Below are 19,255 nucleotides of genomic sequence, written 5' to 3' on the forward strand. Positions count from 1 at the left end.
AAACCAGCCAACCATTTTCTCCTCAAAAAAGGAGAGGAGGCCTTTAGCCCAGCAGTGAGACATTCACAGGCTGTTATGGTTACGGTATATACCGTTAGGTCAAAATTCAACTTAATTGTTAACTTTTATGGCAAATGTCGATAATTAAATTAAAGAATAGGAAAACGAATAAATGGCAAACGATCACGCTTCGATTCGATTGCGATAAAGTGACAATTTGTTTGTGGAATTGGTCCCCTGATCCGACATCATAAAAGCATAATTTATTATACTTATTTTTAACTATAAACATTGTTTTAAGAAAATTGGGCTAGTGCCTGACTTAACCAGAATTCAATTGAATTAATTACTTCAATTACTACATTTTATTGCTACAATCGTTTTCAAGTAATCTTATATTTTTATATATAAATATGAAATAGCACTTACTTATTCAAAAGATATAATCATTTATTATAATTATAATATAAATCATATAAATTGAATTTGTTTTCTTATTATGGCTCGCGATTGACCCGTGGTTGGAACACGTGAGGAGTTCTTCCGTTGTAATTGCCCTGTTTCGTTTTTGTAATACATCTCGTTGATGAAAGAAAACTGGTGGTAGGGCTTTGTGCAAGCTCGTCTGGGTAGGTACCACCCACTCATCAGATATTCTACCGCAAAACAGCAGTACTTGGTATTGTTGTGTTCCGGTTTGAAGGGTGAGTGAGCTTGTGTAATTACGGACACAAGGGACATAACATCTTAGTTCCCAACATTTTTTACAATGCCAATGTTGGTGGCCACTTAGCATCAGGTGGTCCATATGCTCGTCCGCCTAACAATACTATAAAAAAAAAAAAACTTCATAAATGAAATTCTTTCACGTGTGTCCACCAACAATTAGAAAAACATGCCACCAGACGCTTTTTACTTAATATGAGAGTAGCTTTTTTATAGACCGTTACTTTTTTTTAATTATTATCGTATTTCCATTTATATACGTTAATTACTAGTCCATATTACAGTTTAAGCTTTTAAACTCGATAAATCTAACATCAATCGTTCTACACATGATACTTACTAGTCTTAAGAGTTTTCAATACTTCAAGTGCTACAAATTTACAGACTAGTTATGAACAGATGCTTTGTGTAATATACTTTTTTTTATTTAATCGAAACATAGATTATAATCTACTGAAAATAATGCGTTAAATTGTAAGCAGAATGTTACGGTTCACAATCTTTCAACAGTTTACAATCTCGCGAGATAGATTATAATCTATAGGTTTACAATTTTACGGTGACATATGTATACAATATCATAATGGTGTTGCCAGGCAAACAAATAAATAAATTATTTAATGTCATAGTATTACCATACAAACAAATAAATTATTTATTCTTAAAACAAAGATTAACTGCATATGTAGACCATAATATTCGCAGCTTAAAATACGTACTAAAATCACCATTTTCAGGATAATTACTCTAAAAGCGTTATGAATTTAATGTACCGTTCAAGGGTTAATCCTTAAATAGTGAGGCGTGAATGAGGTAGTAGGGAGGTGAACCATTTATTATTTCATTACGATTACAAATCTCTATGCTCTAATTATTTAATCACTTCGTCTTATATATATATATATAAGACGAAGTATATATATATATATATTTTCAAAGACAATTTTTATTCGTCACCGTTGTTCCACAAACAATAATTCAATTTTTTATTACCCATTAATAATCTTTATAAACATAAATGTGAAATATAATTTGATAAAGATTATTATGATATACAATTTCGAAAGCAAGATATATATTATAAGATTTTTGAATTTACAATGAAAAAAAGCGTGGTGTTATGTTAACTATGATTTATTTGCAGAGAATGAATATCTCGATCACAAATTTGGATTATCATATGTATAATATCGTTTGGACTCTACTACCACTTACCATCAGATGGAGTAGAGTCATTTGCCCTCCCGGCGCATATATAAAAAAAAGATATCACTCGATACTCATTGTAAATAGTATTAACAACCGATAGACGTTGTCCTGTCTGTATACACCAGTTGTCATGGCGACCATTTGAAAGGTCTAGAAGTTGATATGCTGCAGCCCCAACTGATCAGATACAATAAAGTGGATATAAAAATCTTCTCCATGAAAAAAAAGTCATATTTTTCAACGTTCATTATAATCGGTCAAAATTTGTCGAAGTGTATTTATTAATCTCAATATAATTTTTTATATAATTCAGATGACTGTTAACGATGTTTTCTTATGCCCCATGAGAGATTTGAATGGGCAATATCTCTCGCAGTTAGAATTTCTTTTCTAGGTAATATTATTTTGCGAAAAAAAACAATGGCTTTCTCAAAATAGGATCTATTTTTTTCATGTAAATAAATTATGTACTGATATGTCATCGTTGTTATCGAACGAGTTCTTCTCAATAGCAGCAACGATTCATATCATATATGTGATATATAATACGCCCATTATTTAACTTTATGAGAGCAAACAAATATTAGTTATGAGGTGCAATAAAGTTGTGATAATGTCATTTTCAAAGATTATGTACTGACTAAATAGCTAAAAAAGTGTTTTAATTTTTTTTTTAAACAATAAGATTAAATTTTAAAGTAAAAGTGAGTGAAACATTTCCAACGAAAAAAAGTTTTTATTAAATCGCCTATTTTATCATCAAATAAAATTTGATATTCCGCAAAACCGTATAATAATATTTACTCTGTGCAAAGTCGTCGACTCGTTACTCTCCGTGATATTGGTTCGGTCCGTAAATAATAGATGGCGCGACTGGTAATGTGCTTCTGATAGAATGTCGGTCCATATTGCATTGGCACATTGGCACATTTTTCTCTTGAACAAATGGTTAAGAATAAATTGCTTCCTATTGAATTTTTAAATATTGCGTACTATACTGATATCAATTTATCTCGTCTTATAATAAAAAAGTAAATATAGCTTACTTAGTTCATGTACATTAAAAAAACATAGAAAAAATAGTTGAGGTACAGTAGTTAAAAAAAAGACTGCTGCTTATAATATAGCTCCATACACAATTCATGTAGGTAACTCTTATGCTTACATTGAATTTATGCTATTAATTATAAGCCCATTAACCAAAATTGAGATACTTTAAGCTTAGTATAGTCCACCTTATAAATACCTTGTTCGCTCAATTTTTTAAAGAATCACAGATCCGATTAAATGTTTTAGGGTACCTTAAGAAATCAATTAAAAATTTTATAATTACCTTGGTTGTTAAATTGCATGGGTAGATTTCTTACACTTACCGTTACTTTACCACCCATCAGTGCTTTATCTATCCATGCATGAATGGAAATGCATACTTATAAATAATAATATAATTACAGGCACAAGGCTTAACAACCTTAGTCATATAACCTATTGACAATATAGAATAATAAAAAAAAAAAAAAACTAAATCCTCTTTGTTATTTAAAAGTAGTTAGTTAATAAATAAATAGGTTTCTTCAATAACAAAGAATTAATTTAGTGTATCGATAGATCTTAATCACAATACTTTTACATCAGCGACAGTAAAAGTGACCTGCAACGTGTGTGTCACACTTCACCTTTAAACAGACTCGGTGGAAGTGCTGATGGAATTTTGTTCTTCATAATAATTCCAGGAACATGAAATACGGACATGTTCTAAAAAGCTTTGAATATTTAACCGAAAAAAAACCCTTTGTGAAACAAGGTTCGTACATCCTTTAATATATATGGCTTATGTACGGAATGCTTACATGTCTTCGGGGCACAGTTTTGTTTACCACCAGCTTCTTTGCACACTTCTTCTAATTTAAATATTTATTTATGTACCGCACCTGCCATTTACATTTAAAAACTTAATCAACATATTTTTTTCTATCTTTATTTTCTTTATATATTTTGTTGCGGTTTTAATCTCATTTAATTAAATGTATTTACATTTAGATGTATACAAGACTTAGATGTATTTCACGACGATATGGTCTCATCTACTAAAATGTATAATTATGTATTTCATTATGAAAATATTTCTAAATTAACATTATTCTATCTATAATATATTCATAGATGAGATTATTACGTCATTAATAGATTAAAATGGGGTATATTTTTATTGGCATTTTTTCTTCTTTTCAGTCCAATCCTGGCAATAGCTGAGATGAACACCGTGACGAGACAAGACGGAACCTCTTACCAATGTCTAACTCAGGCCGTCACTTTCTGGCAAATCACATTCTTCGTCATGGTCATCATATTTCTCTATCTCCTCCCTCTAATCATCCTTATTGTTCTGTATACGGTTATAGCTAAAAATTTAATATCAGCCGCTTCCAAAGTAGTTCTAAATAAGACTGTAGATCCTTATAATACTAGAGCGAGAAAGCAAGTTATCTTGATGCTTGGTACCGTAGTTCTATGCTTCTTTCTCTGTTTAATGCCTTATAGAGTACTTGCTCTTTGGATTATTATAACTCCATCTGAACTATCAGACAATATTAGCCCAGAAAAGTGGTATAATTTACTTTATTTTTCTAGAATTATGCTGTACATAAACTCCGCTATTAACCCTATCTTGTATAATCTTATGTCATCTAAGTTTCGAATTGGCTTCTGTAAAGTATGCATCTGTTACAAGAGAACATCGGAAAGAACTCAAATACGACGAGCTCATAGAACCGTAACTAATGGTTCCACAACTAGCAGCAGTTTATCGAGAACAACGAATAGTCTTAAAAAGCTGTTCACACATAGAAGTAGCTTAGATAGAAGTGACACAGAAGCAGACAGCAAAGATGATAGAGACGCAACGGTTAAAACCAACGGATTTTTCGATAGAATGTTTACGAACAAACGGTTTATTCGACAGCAATCGGCACCAGTTTGTTCCAATCCAAAAACGAAAGTTTTTACTAGAATGAAAAGTGAAGGCAGTATGCTTGAATCAGAAGATAAGAACAGAGAGTTCGGAGATACCAGAAAATTTATAGGACATTCCAATATTAGTGGTAAAAATAGGTTGGAAATAGAATTGGAACAGTCCACTCGTAATCACGGATCGCTGAGACGTAGTGTTTTAATAAATAGTGCAAAAGCAAGGAGTGTGGAGGGCGACCCTAATAAAAAGTTTGTGTCGTACCAAAAGATAAAAGTTGATTGCGTCGTCGGCTTCCAAAAGTCTAAGAGTGTGGATTATGATTTTCCAGAGAGTTTTGTGTGATTGATATAGTTTTGTATGGATAAATTTATCGTGTGAAGTTTATACATTGTTGAATAAAGCAAAATGGCATTTTACGAAGTTTTGCTTTCATATACGAACAGTTTTTTCTTGATAGTTATTTGTGTGGACCAAATGAACATTGAACGTGTTCTATTGAATATTAGTTGAAATGTTAGTTTTTCGATTTTTAAGCCATTGCTGTGCCAAAAAAGTTTTATATAAAGTTAAATCGAAGGGTAGATAAATTAGAATGATTTGTATATAAAATATTTATTCTTAGATAATTATTGTCTAGTTTTAAAGCCTGATGTAATGCCTAAATTTTAATATACAAATGTATGAAATGTTATGAGAATAAATAATTTTATTATGAGCAATATCAGGATTTTCTTCAGGCCAACTTCTTTTAGGTAAGTAAATATAACATTAACATGTCTTTGCATTTTTTTTCAGTATTTATCACAAAGGAGTCGTGATTCCTCAGTCGTGAGAATACGTGATTTTAACCGGAGATTACGATTAGGGTTCGAGCCACTGAATTTTCGTGTACTTAATTAATATTAATAATCCTTCTTGTGCTCGTTGGTGAACAAAAGCATCGTGAGAAAACCAGCATAGCGGATGGAATTCTAATGTATACCTAGCGACCTTAGCCCAGCAATGGGGCTTTTACAGGCTGTTACTTTACGTATAAAAAAGAAAATTAATTTATAGTTGTACACAATATTTGATAAATTTCGTGCAACAAAAATTTATACAAGTTTGTCTTGACCAGTACGATGTGCTTACTAGGAAATATTATGGAGATTCAGAGACAACTTCTATAACGGAACAAATACCTGTAATATTGACTTATATATATGACATACAAGTCATTCGAGAACAGAACCGTCAACTGGAACTGAATAAACATTAAACGCAGCCTTTCCAACCTTTGCACAAAAATATTTGTTTTGCTTGAGTACCATTCAAAAACATTAAATTGCAATTTATTTTAATAGGACAACCAACAGTGGACACAATATCACATCAAAACAATAATACATTTTGAAATTATCATGGCAAATATTTTAATTACAGATAGTAGTGTACTATCACATTACATAACATACATTTCCTTTTTATAGTTCCTATGTTTTATTGAGTACAACTGTGTAATATTTAGTTTATCATTTTTTTAATTTCTGCTTTCATTATTTATGTGCTAGCTGTGGTCTCCTTTAATTGATCGAGCACACGTATTTTAAAATATTATTCCGCGATGTAATGTACTCGTAAGTGTGTATCATTTGTTGGAGATCCTTAATAAATAAATAATAAATATTAGCTAAACAGTAAATATTAATAAATCACATATATGTTAATATAAACACATTGAAGTACAACAGGTACAAGCATTAAGAATTAAAATATACATAAGATTTTTTTATTAGCTAAAAATATATTTAGTGTTTCGCGGTCATATTTTTTTTATAGGCCACCTGATAGTAAGTGGTCACCACTGCCCATAGATATTGGCATTGAAAGAAATCTTAACCATCGCGTACATCGCCAATGCGCCACCAACCTTGGGAACTAAGATGTTATGTTCCTTTTGCCTGTAATTACACTGGCTCACTCACCCTTCAAACCGGAACACAATAATAGCAAGTAATGCTGTTTTGTGGTAGAATATTTGATAAGTGGGTGGTACCTACCCAGACGAGCTTGCACAAAGCCCTACAACCAGTAATCATTTGTATATTAAATCGTATATAGTAAATATATGTATCCATTTCATTAAATTTCAAATTCCCATTCTGTTAAGTTACCTGAAGTTTATTATTTATGATGTAGATATTAAATTGATTTATTATTAAACTTAGCCTTCATGACGAACTCACGTTTTTATCCCGTCGCCAAGTGTCAATAGCCTTTGATTCTACAATCATCAACTCATATTATAAGGTATGTTTTGTCGAGGAAACCTGCATATGTCGGAAGTCTACCACTAGCTCACAGTACAGTTGTGTGGTGGAAACTCTGATCCTTCTCTTCAAAAGAAGTTTAGAACTTAACCCAGCAGTGGAACGTACACAACTGTGCACATGTGACAGAATTTCTCATGCATTCCTGTCGATATCTTCCTTAATCACTAAACACGAGATTAGTTATTTATTGTTATAAATACAAATTAATTACAAATATAATGCTGCTTATAATGTTATCTGGGTTTAAAATACCCAAACATGAATGTTGTTCTTTCCCCTGTCAACTTTAATGTGACAGTCAGCCAAATGTAAAGTACCGAGCTAAGTACTATTCCAAATATAGATGACACTTGGAATATTGCTTTCTAAAATAACAGTCAACGTTATTTTCTCTTATTTTATTTTTGTATGTTTTTTATTCCGACGTGATGTAAACTCATAAAATATTACTAAATTTAATTTACATAATGAAGTATGAGCGTAAATAAATGACCGAATTTCGAATATTTGCATTTCACTGGTGTTAGAGCTTTGTGCAAGCTCTTCTGGTGGGACCTAACCACCCACTCATCAGATATTCTACCGCAAAACAGCAGTACTTGGTATTGTTGTGTTCCGGTTTGAAGGGTGAGTGACCCAGTGTAATTACAGGCACAAGAGACATAACATCTTAGTTCCCAAAGTTGGTGGAGCATTGGTGATGTAAGCGATGGTTAACATTTTTTACAATGCCAATGTCTATGGGCGTTGGTGATCACTTACCATCAGGTGGCCAATATGCTCGTCCGCCTTCCTATTCTATAAAAAAAATGTCTATTTATTTAAGGAATCTTGGCTTACAAGGAGCTATAATTAGCAATTCACACTCTAGCACTTGAATATTTACTTCAGAATAGCACTTGAAGGAAAACAAGGGAAAATGTTATAAATCAATTACATAAAAATCATTTACAATTATAACTTAAAAAAGTATAATTAAATATCGCTAAGATTTGTAACAAAGCCAAAATATACTTTATTCAAATACGCTCTCACACGCATTTTGTCATTTTACTAATATAATTTTAATATAAAGCTACCACCGGCTCGGAATGTAGATCCTAGCGCAAAAACTGGCTCGAAACTCTGAAGTTGTTTTTATTACAGTAACAGCCTGTTAATGTTAAACACAAACTTACTTTTATTAACAATAAAAAAATTGTTATGATCAAATATCCTGTATGAAGACCAATGAATTCTATTCTAATTCTTCTATCATTTATATAATCATGTACGGTATAATAAGTCTTATTTAATAAAAAAACATAATACGAGTTTTAAAAGTTATTGATAAATGTAAAATGGGTATATATAACAAATAAACAAACAATTATTATGGCATCGCGATCGCAATTAATACTTGTGTTTAATTTATCATTTTTATATTTAAATTCGATTGTTTGTAATGCTACCGCACGCATCGTACGATATATAAGTCGCATTGTTTAAGATACGTGAAGTAATGGCTCCCGTTTTATTTATCACACATTGTTCCACACAACTGCCGAACAGGCTATTTCGTGCTACTTGCAAAGTTTGCGACTCGAATTTGCTCGGCGATATTATATTTGAATAGCTGTGTCAAGTAGGTGAAAGTAGCATCGCTCTGTATAGACGGATATCACAATATCTTTTGGCGTTTTGCTTTACAAAAGAAACAATCAGTTGTTTTTAAAAAACACCTCGTTAATAGTATAGTTTTATAACAAAATTTTGTGTACTGTATTTTTTTTACATACATTGGTAGACTGGCCAATGGGAAATATGTCGGTAAGTAGTTCTAACTGTGTATAGACTTTGGTACTATAAGAAATATTAATACTAAGTATCGCACAGAGAAAATTATTTCTTACCAGATGCTGACTTCATGAAAAACATATGTTCCAAATTTTATCTGCCTAGACCCAGTTTTATTTATTCAACGTCAGTCAGAACAAACGAAATATTAAGTAAAAATTGTCTTGCCCGCTAAATTAACAGTATCAAATTCTATATTAACAAAACAGAAATAATCCTCAAACGCTGTATAATAAACGAAACTTCATTGAAATATAATCTTTTTAATTTTCAAGAAATTATGTATACCTTCATTAAACCATAACTTTACTAAATACGTACGTACACATACAGTGTTCAACATTTTATTATAGATTTTGTATGTAAGTAGCCAAATTTAAAATTAAACTTTCCGTAAACCAAATACAGTGAAACATTCAATTATATCGACTTCAGACATGACCTTTCATATTAATTTCACTATAATTCAATCGATTATAAATAAAGTGGCACTTACTGCCTCACTTCGACGCAATTGTTATTAAAGGTTACTTGAGACGCTTATTAGTATACATTTTATATGTAATGTTGTATATGTAGCGTACATAAAATTATAAATCTTCTATGGTCTTAGATGTTACTTTAAAAAGGTGATAGATTTTTCACAATCAAAAGTGTAACCTTCAAAAATAAGTAAAGTTGAAATGTCTAAATGTGATTTCGAAATAACTGCGCGCTTTTAAGTTTATATGGCCATTTGCGAGTTACTAAAACCAAAACAATTATTTTTTAGACTACCGATACAGTGACAGCCTGTAAATGTCCCACTGCTGGGCTAAGGTCTTCTCTCCGTTTTTGAGGAGAAGATTTTGGAGCGTTCCTTCCATTCATTCATTCCACCACGCTGCTCCAATGCGGGTTGGTGGAATACACATGAGGCAGAATTTCCGTGAAATTAGATTCATGCAGGTTTCCTCACGATGTTTTCCTTCATCGAAAAACATGAGACGAATTATAAACAGAAATTAAGCACATGCAAATTCAGAGGTGCTTGCCCGGGCTTGAACCCACGATCATCGATTAAGATTCACGCGTTCTTACCACTGGGCCATCTCGGCTTTACTAGACTACCGATGCTAACTAATAACAGAATTTTTTGTATGTATAATTCAAATGGGCGTTATGTACTTTAAAATGGCAGATATTTGTTACTAACTTCTATGCCGGAGAAGAAGGGTTTTGCTTGTATTGAATAAATGTTTTGAATTCAATTTGAAAAGAATTTAATATATATATCCATTAATACCATGGTCCCGGATTAAGATTCTGGATCAGGCCAGTAAAATTTACCTCATTAAATTAAGGGTCAGTCAGAGAAGATTGTTTGTTTACCTACACACTTGTGAACTAATATCTCTCATCTTGTGTACTCACAAGACAGGCAATGTATTTTAAAAAGCACTTACATTTGCAGAAAATATAGTGAACGATAAGTTGAACTATATTTTTGAGACTTATCGATACTATAACGGTCACACGATTATATTTTACTGGTGGTAGGGCTTTGTGCAAGCTCGTCTGGATAGGTACCACCCACTCATCAGATATTCTACCGCAAAACAGCAATACTTGGTATTGTTGTGTTCCGGTTTGAAGGGTGAGCGAGCCAGTGTAATTACAGGCACAAGGGACATAAAATCTTAGTTCCCAAGGTTGGTGGCGCATTGGATATGTAAGCGATGGTTGACATTTCTTACAATGCTAATGTCTAAGAGCGTTGGTGACCACTTACCATCAGGTGGCCCATATGCTCGTCCGCCTTCCTATACTATAAAAAAAAAAAAAAATATCCTCATTGGTACAAATTTAAGGTCCAATTAGTAATACATAAAGAAATATTATCGTTTATTTAAAAAAAATAATTGTGGTATACTATTTAAACATACAACTACTTTATATTAATCTCGTCCAAAAATTACAACAAAACCAAATCTATGAATACGTAATGAAACATCTGCTTTTTCATTTTAACGATTACTATTCTAGCTGTCAAAACGAGAACCTATAATTAAATTATTTTTTCATTTTTTTATATTTGTAATTTGATTTGTTATTTAGTAATATTAAGAAATAATTTATTTTTCCATCAGTCACTTCAGCTTTGCTGTCTTCGAGCTATGTCGGTTATTTTTGTTTTTCTATAGACGTCAAAGTTAAATAATATGTTTGAAAGAATCATTAGGTGCAACGAGGATATGTATTGACATTTTTATATAAAATAGGCAGGCGAGCCACCTGTAAGTGGACATTGTCACTGTAAGAAATATTAAAATTAATATATTAACATAAATTGCCAATGTGCCATCAACCTCGGGAAATTAAATCACAAATTAAATAAATAAAAAAACGATCGTTGTCCGGATTAGAAACTGCATGCGATAAAGATTCATATTATCTTAATACTGGACCATCTAGTCTCATTCATTCATTATACTTAAATACTATTACCATAGTAAGCATATTAGGGATTAAGCTGAAAATCTATAATATTAACTTAAATATTACGATTATGCTAAATTGAACGCGCCATAAAACAGAACGGTATTTTGACAGCTATTTATAAAGCAAATATTTTTTCTTTTTATGTTAGGTAATGTTATTCAACTGCATTTTATTTTATATGAATATTATAACCGTGAATTAATTAGTGAAGTAAGTGTTTTGCATCCGCAGATTAAAACATATGTAGTTATAACTACATGATACACTTACGCTGCGTTCAGTTTAAAAAAAAATAACGCTAATTAATATCTTTAAATAAAACCTCTTTTACCTGAGTAATATTTTTCACAATGTATAAATCATTGATGTTACTCATTAGGCTGTTCACAGACGCTGCGAATCGTCATACCGCGGCACAGCGGTAAGCGTTGCTGTGTGTAAAAATGAAAAGATATTACAACACACAGTGCCGCAAAAAATACCACTGCCGCTGTAATATGCTTTTGTGGTACTCTGCAGATGTTGAACTTCGCGTAACGAATCGTAATACCGCGTCATCAACCGTGAGCGGAGCTGCAGTTCAAACGTTTTTTTTTCTGCTCTTACTAATTATGTCAACTACTTTTTTATAGTGTATCACCTCTCATAACTAACTGCCAAACGTCAAAAACTTATTCTCACAGGCACAGACGTGACAGGCGCCGCAGCTTCGCTTCCTTTCCGGCGCCATTTGCAAGCCACCTAAGATATTATTTCCTTTTTATCATTATATCATCTGTTTATTATCTTTTCAAAGTGTTACTTCCGTGTTCGCATACATAAACTAATAAAATGCATTTATCCTGCTCAGAATATTTACGACGGCAGCCAAAGTGGTCAGCATAGTAATTGCGGCTTACGATAGATTGCCAATTCTGCATAAATAAAGTCATAAAGTTTGTTTACTTACAAGAAACAGCAATACTTGATATTGTTGTGTTCCGGTTTGAAGGGTGAGTGAGCCAGTGTAATTACAGGCACAAGGGACATAAAATCTTAGTTCCCAAGGTTGGTGGCGCATTGGCTATAAGCGATGGTTGACATTTCTTACAATGCCAATGTCTAAGGGCGTTTGGTGACCACTTACCATCAGGTGGCCCATATGCTCGTCCACCTTCCTATTCTATATAAAAAAAAAGAAAAAAACAAAATAATAATGATTCGTGGAATCATTGAAACATAAAATACTTGAATAATTCGTAATTTTTCAAACTAAAACACATTTTTTAGATCTTATAAAGAACGATTATAGATAATATATGGTTGCGATATATGAATAAACTACAAGAAATACAGATAAATATATAATATTCATCTTTGACGAGCCGGTTGGCGTGGTTGGTAGCCTATCGCGCCGCAGGTCGTGGGTTCGCTTCCCACCCAGGACAGATATTTGTGTGTATAAACATGTCTGTTTGTCGTAAGTCTTGGTATAATTATCTTTATAAATAAGTATTTACAAAAGAAAAGTAGTATATGTAGTATCTCAGTTGTCTGGTTTCTATAGTAAAAGCTCTGCTTAGTTCGGGATCAGATGGCCGTGTGTGAATAATGTCTCAGGATATTATTATCTGTAAATATGATAACGTCCTGAACAACTTTACAGCCATGGCGGCTATTCGTGAAACTAGGCGTCTGCGTAAGACATACTATAGTGCCGGCGTGTGTGCCTTAAAACAAGTGCACTCTCTATTGCCTCACTCATTATCCTTTCGGATGCCAAAACCAATTCGACCAGAAAGAGTTCAATCGCAGCACCAACGAATTTACGTACTTCGCACATCGTATCAGGACGATGAAAAGGTTAATAGGAATATTATTATATATATACATTCTATATATATATATTTCTATATGTATATATATATATATATATTCTATAATATATATATATATATATATATATATATATATATTATATATATATAGAATAGGAAGGTGGACGAGCATATGAACCACCTGATGGTAAGTGGTCACCAACGCCCTTAGACATTGGCATTGTAATAAATGTCAACCATCGCTTACATATCCAATGAGCCACCAACCTTTGGGATTTTATGTCCCTTGTGCCTGTAATTACACTGGCTCACTCACCCTTCAAACCGGAACACAACAATACCAAGTACTGCTGTTTTGCGGTAGAATATCTGATGAGTGGGTGGTACCTACCCAGACGAGCTTGCACAAAGCCCTACCACCAGCAAATATACTTTACAAGTTCATTTGATATCGTCAATATTGTCTTACATTGCCTTTTCTCAAGTCTTAAAGTAATTTTATAGCTTGTTCAAGAATTTTTCCAACATAAGATTGGTGGAAGCCCTTTTATTGAAAAACAAAACTTTTTTGCGTGATACATAATATTCATTTAAAATTATTTTAGAAATTAATTATTTTATTAGACTGTTATAAGAATTCGAAAATGTGTTTTTCTTCTGTAAATGAGGATACGCGTAACATCTCATTAGATTGAAAGTTGGCAGTATTGCACTCCCGTGCTTTGTAAAGCCATGTATACGTTTGATCTATCGCAAGTCGTGTCAGATTGCGATCGGACTAATAGACTGAGGCAATAAAGATCGTATCTGTGTTCGTGCAAACATTTGTAAACTATAAATATAATATAATACACAACAATACAACAATATAATATAATACATATTCTTTTTAATTGGCTAACGACCATTAAGAAACAAGTAATCGAATAATTATTTATTCAAGTATTAAGCATACTTAGGACTAAGGACACTTTTAAATTTTCATGTTACACATTTAACTCAAAGCTACAACCGGTTCGGAATGTAGATTCTATCAAGAACAACCGGCCAGAAACTCAGTACTAAAGTTTTTTCATACTTTTAATAGTAGAGTCAATCAACTACAATTAATAATAATAATAATAATAATAATAATAATAATAATAATAATAATAATATCCTGGGGCATTTTTCACACACGGCCATCTGATCTCAAATTAAACTTGTACAGAGCTTGTACTATGGAAACCAGACAACTGATTTACTACATATACCATTTTTCTTTTGTAAATACATACTTGTATTGACAATTACACCCAGACTCAGGACAAACAGACATGTTCATGCACAAAAATATCTGTCCTGGGTGGGAATCGAACCCACCACCTTCAGCGTGAAAGGCAAGCATCCACCAACGACGCCAACCGGCTCAAGTTAAATTTATGAATAGCCAACGTAATTGAAAGTCGGTGAAGAGAAGTTGCGTTTTTAATTTTTGCGTCCGAAGAAATATTTACTATTTCAAACTTGACAATATGTTCCCATCTGCAGCGCTTACGTACGCTGCAATTTCAAACCAGAACACAATATTACTATATTACAAAGTAAAACTGTTCTTCGGTGAAACAATTGAAAGTGCATAGTAGACACACTTGCACTAAGCTCTTTCTACGAATGTGACAAAATCTGGTTCACACGAGAATCAGAGAACCACTTCACTTATGTTCTGAACTAAATGGTCCATGTTATAACACAATATGTGTAGTTAGGGCTGGTACACACTTGGACGAGATCACGTTTTGTCTCGAGATAACGCACGAACGACAATGTTCAAGAATCTAAGAAAATCATTTGAGTCAAACGGTATTTTATTCGTCTCTTGAATTGATTTCGACGATGAAATTCATCAATCATGAATCGAAATTTTTTATATCATAGGTCCCTTTTGCTGCAGTTACACTAGCTCACCCACTCTTACAACCATAACACAACAATACTTTGTATTGATAAGTAAATGGTTTCTTGGGTAGAAACAAGTTTGCATACCACCCGGTACGTATCTCCTCCTACTCCTTTATAATTTATGATAGAAATATGAGTACATATAATACATGCACTTACAATTGTTTGTCGGGCCGGTTGGCGTGGTTGGTAGATACTTGCTATTCACGCCGAAGGTTGTGGGTTCGAGTCCCACCCAGGACAGACATTTGTGGGCATGAATATGTCTGTTTGTCCTGAGTCTGAGTGTAATTATCTATATATGTATGTATTTACAAAAGAAAAATAGTATATGTAGTATATCAGTTGTCTGGTTTCCATAGCACAAGCTCTGCTTAGCTTGGGATCAGATGGCCGTGTGTGAATAATGTCCCAGGATATTATTATGTCCATAATTATTATGACAATAATCACAATATAATAATCAGTGAAAAGTATTCCCTGCGTTTCGCGACATGCACCGCCCCTAAATTTAATACCAACCCTAATTGTCGTAGATAATGTCGTGTATGTGATTAAGTATGGTAATTAATTGCAATGTTCCATTTGGTAATAATATTTTGTTGTGTATGTGATCATAAAATATAAATATTGTATTACAATCAAAGGTCTGGAAGCAACTTCTTTGGTGAATAAAGTATTATGCTAGAGCTAGAGCTTGCAGAAACCCCTACCACCAGTAAAAGTTATTTTTATTAAGCACTGCATGCGTAGTGTTAGGAGCTCTTAAATCTGATTTTAACTAGATCAGAAAAACTCGAAATAAGAATTATTATTATTTAAGCCGCCAATTCCAATTTCCAATGATTATATATATTTAGTATGTTAAATAAAGAATACGATAATATTATCATCAAATGTAATCATTTTCCCTACTTTAGTTGTGGAATTCCCTCTAATCGTATATCGGTTGTGCTCGCGCTCTCGTCTGTACTATTCGTCTGCTATATTAATTAACATATTGCACTAATTGATTGATTGCACAGCGATTGGATGACGTAGCCAAGCGTGAAATCAGTGCTTCGAATATGAGTTTTAAACGAAATCGGTAGTGTGAAAATATACTGGTAAATGTGGATTATCGGATAATATGTATTCTATTATTTAAAGCACTTGGTCAGACTGGCAAGTTGTCACTACCTCCCTGGACATTCACCTTATATCGTTAACGCACCATCAACTTTGTCTGTAGTTGTACTTGTGTCTGTAGTTGTGCACTCACACTTCGAAACAGAACACAACAATACTAAGTATCGGTGTTCGAAGCCAACGCACACAAACAAAGGTAGTAAAAATACAGTATATTTTTAAATCAATGAAACGTAATTGAAATCATCAGCACGAAAAAATTTCGAACGCACAACACGATGCTAATATGTATTGTACTTAATTTTCTTCTGTTAAAAGTAACTTGTAATGAATACGCTCACCGATGAACATACATTTGTTTTACATACATTTGCAAATTGATTCGATTTAATAGAAAAAGCTCGTGAAGACATGATACGATTCCTTAGAAGAAATACTTTTAAAATAAAACGTACTAGAAAATACAGCTTTTAGCTATAATTGTTTTGTGTATGCAATTCAATAAGTAAATGTAAAACATAAAGTAACCATGTTATCCGACGGGATTGATGGATATACATATGGCAGATTTTCATCCCACCACCACTAATATTAACCAATAGGTAATTTCGGCTCAATTAAATATATAATTTTATGTAATTGTTTAACTAGAGTTAGTTGACACCACAAACGTTTTCTATTTTCATTTAGTTTCAATATATGTATTATTACTTCTCTGGATATGATTTAATAAATAATAAATCCTTTAACATTAATAAAAAATGTATTATTTTAACTTAGAATAAGATAAATATAGTAAGAAAAAAAATTGTAAAGGATAATGCTTTGCTTAATATTCCTTTAACCAAAGGTATTCTTCTTATATATATATAGAAAATGTTTTAGATTGTAAGTCATGGGTTATATATTTTAAGTAATCATACAAATAGATTTGTTATGAGTTTAATGTTGAGTGAGCTAGTGTATTTTCGCAAAGGACATAATATAATAGGCGTATTTTGATATGTTAAGTTTATGATTTCCTTATAATTTTTGTGTTTAAATACCGTAAATTTATATAATACTTTATGTCAATAATATATAATTTCATGTCATGTTTATTTTTTTTTTCGCAGTCCAATCTTGGGAGTGGCCACATTCACCTACGAACGTTACAACGACGGGACAGAAGTACCTGTCTGCCTCACTCAAGCCGACACCTTCTGGTCAGCATTATTCTTCATCTTGATCATTGCAATCTTCTTCATCATCCCCCTTGGAGTTCTTCTCGTCCTTTACAGCGTTATCGCGAAAAATCTCATGGAGAACCCCGTTATTATTGCTCAAAACACTAAAAACACGAACAATGCTGGTAATGTTCTTCGATACAGAAAACAAGTCATTTTAATGCTTGGAACAGTCGTTCTGTCCTTCTTCATATGTCTTCTTCCGTTCAAAGCTCTCACTCTTTGGATCATAGTGTTCCCACCGGAAACCATATTATCATTAGGTATAGACGGCTATTATATACTTCTATATTTTTGTAGAGTCATGCTGTATTTGAATTCAGCGATTAATCCAATATTATACAACTTGATGTCATCTAAATTCAGAGAAGGTTTCGTTAAGCTACTGAAGATCAATAAACTGATGAGATGCAGCAGAAATTTAAGAGAAAATATGCAAAGAAGAGATACGTTTAACACGACAACTTCTACGGGTTTCTCGAGTAGTCAAAACACATCCGATTCATTTTGGAGGAGATACAGTAACAGAGCATCTTCGCAAAAGTATTTCGTTAATAGAGATAGTAAAAAAATTAAAGAAGTAAAAGATGTTTTCGATACAAAAGTCCAACAAGTAAAAGTAGGTGAAATTATAAATGTCGAAAACACAAGACGTAATAGTATGAAATTTATATCAGTTCTTAATGAATTTAACGATACGTTGGGTAACATAATTGAAGTTGATACTGGGAAATGTAATAATAATAAAATTTCTAATGGTATTAACGATGTACAAGTAGAAGTCCATGGTGATTGCGCTGACGAAGATACAGTCAGTATAACAGAGAACAATAAACAGATACAAATATTAAATTTAGATGTTAAGACTAACAATGTATATTCCGTAACGTTGGACGTTAGCGAGAGAGGTGATAGGAACAGGTTTGTATGCGTGCCTGCGCAAGAGAGTAAAAATATATTTGTATACGACTTTAAAAGTAACGAGAGTTTTGTTTGAATGTAGCGTTTTGTATATTGTAATTTAGTGGTGCGTTTGACTTCGAGCCAAGTAAAACAATGCATTTAGTTAATAATAGAGTAATATTATCGAAAACTACGTTGTACGATTCCTCAAATCCTATTGATTCCAATTTTTATACATCGATATGAATAATATATGACAATAGCGTGTATTTGTAGAAAAAAAATGTATTGTAAAACTCTATAGATTACTTGTATTTAGAAATATATTTTGTTTTGTCCAAAAATATTATGAAATTGTAATCAACACTGCCTTCTTTATGTGCTACATTAAATAAATGTTAAAACTTATTTATTAAATATTTGTTTTATTCATGTATTTCCTTCGCTAGTACGAATACAAAAAAAATAAAATAAATAAACGTTCCGAATACAAATCGTATCAAAATAGTTTCGTTAAAATAATATCGAATACAAGAAAACGAATTATAGTTCCCAATAGAACCAATCACGAAAGAAAATATCGTGACAGAAGTTGTTCAAGTTATGTTAAAAGTAAAACTACTAACAATTTTACGACACCACGATCCTTGAAAACTTCAGTTAGAGAACTAAATTCAACAGGGATATCAATTGAATATAAATTTA

The 19,255-nt window shown here is 32.3% G+C and overlaps 1 protein-coding gene across 2 annotated transcripts in view; it reads left to right on the forward strand.

Annotated features, from left to right (window-relative positions):
* Window positions 1-18,915, forward strand: part of LOC126778137 (thyrotropin-releasing hormone receptor-like) — a 101,121-nt gene extending 82,206 nt beyond the window's left edge. The window contains exons 4-5 of one of the 2 annotated variants that reach the window (XM_050501546.1): window positions 4,168-5,658; window positions 17,537-17,649. In XM_050501546.1, the coding sequence (XP_050357503.1) occupies window positions 4,168-5,248 (1,081 nt within the window). In that variant the 3' untranslated portion in view covers window positions 5,249-5,658; window positions 17,537-17,649. Of the gene's footprint in view, window positions 1-4,167; window positions 5,659-17,536 lie in introns of both variants that reach the window. The other variant, XM_050501545.1, reaches the window with a different exon arrangement.
* Window positions 18,916-19,255: the final 340 nt, after the last annotated feature.

The sequence above is a fragment of the Nymphalis io genome, chromosome 25, assembly GCF_905147045.1.
Source record: "Nymphalis io chromosome 25, ilAglIoxx1.1, whole genome shotgun sequence".
NCBI classification, from domain to species: domain Eukaryota; kingdom Metazoa; phylum Arthropoda; class Insecta; order Lepidoptera; family Nymphalidae; genus Nymphalis; species Nymphalis io.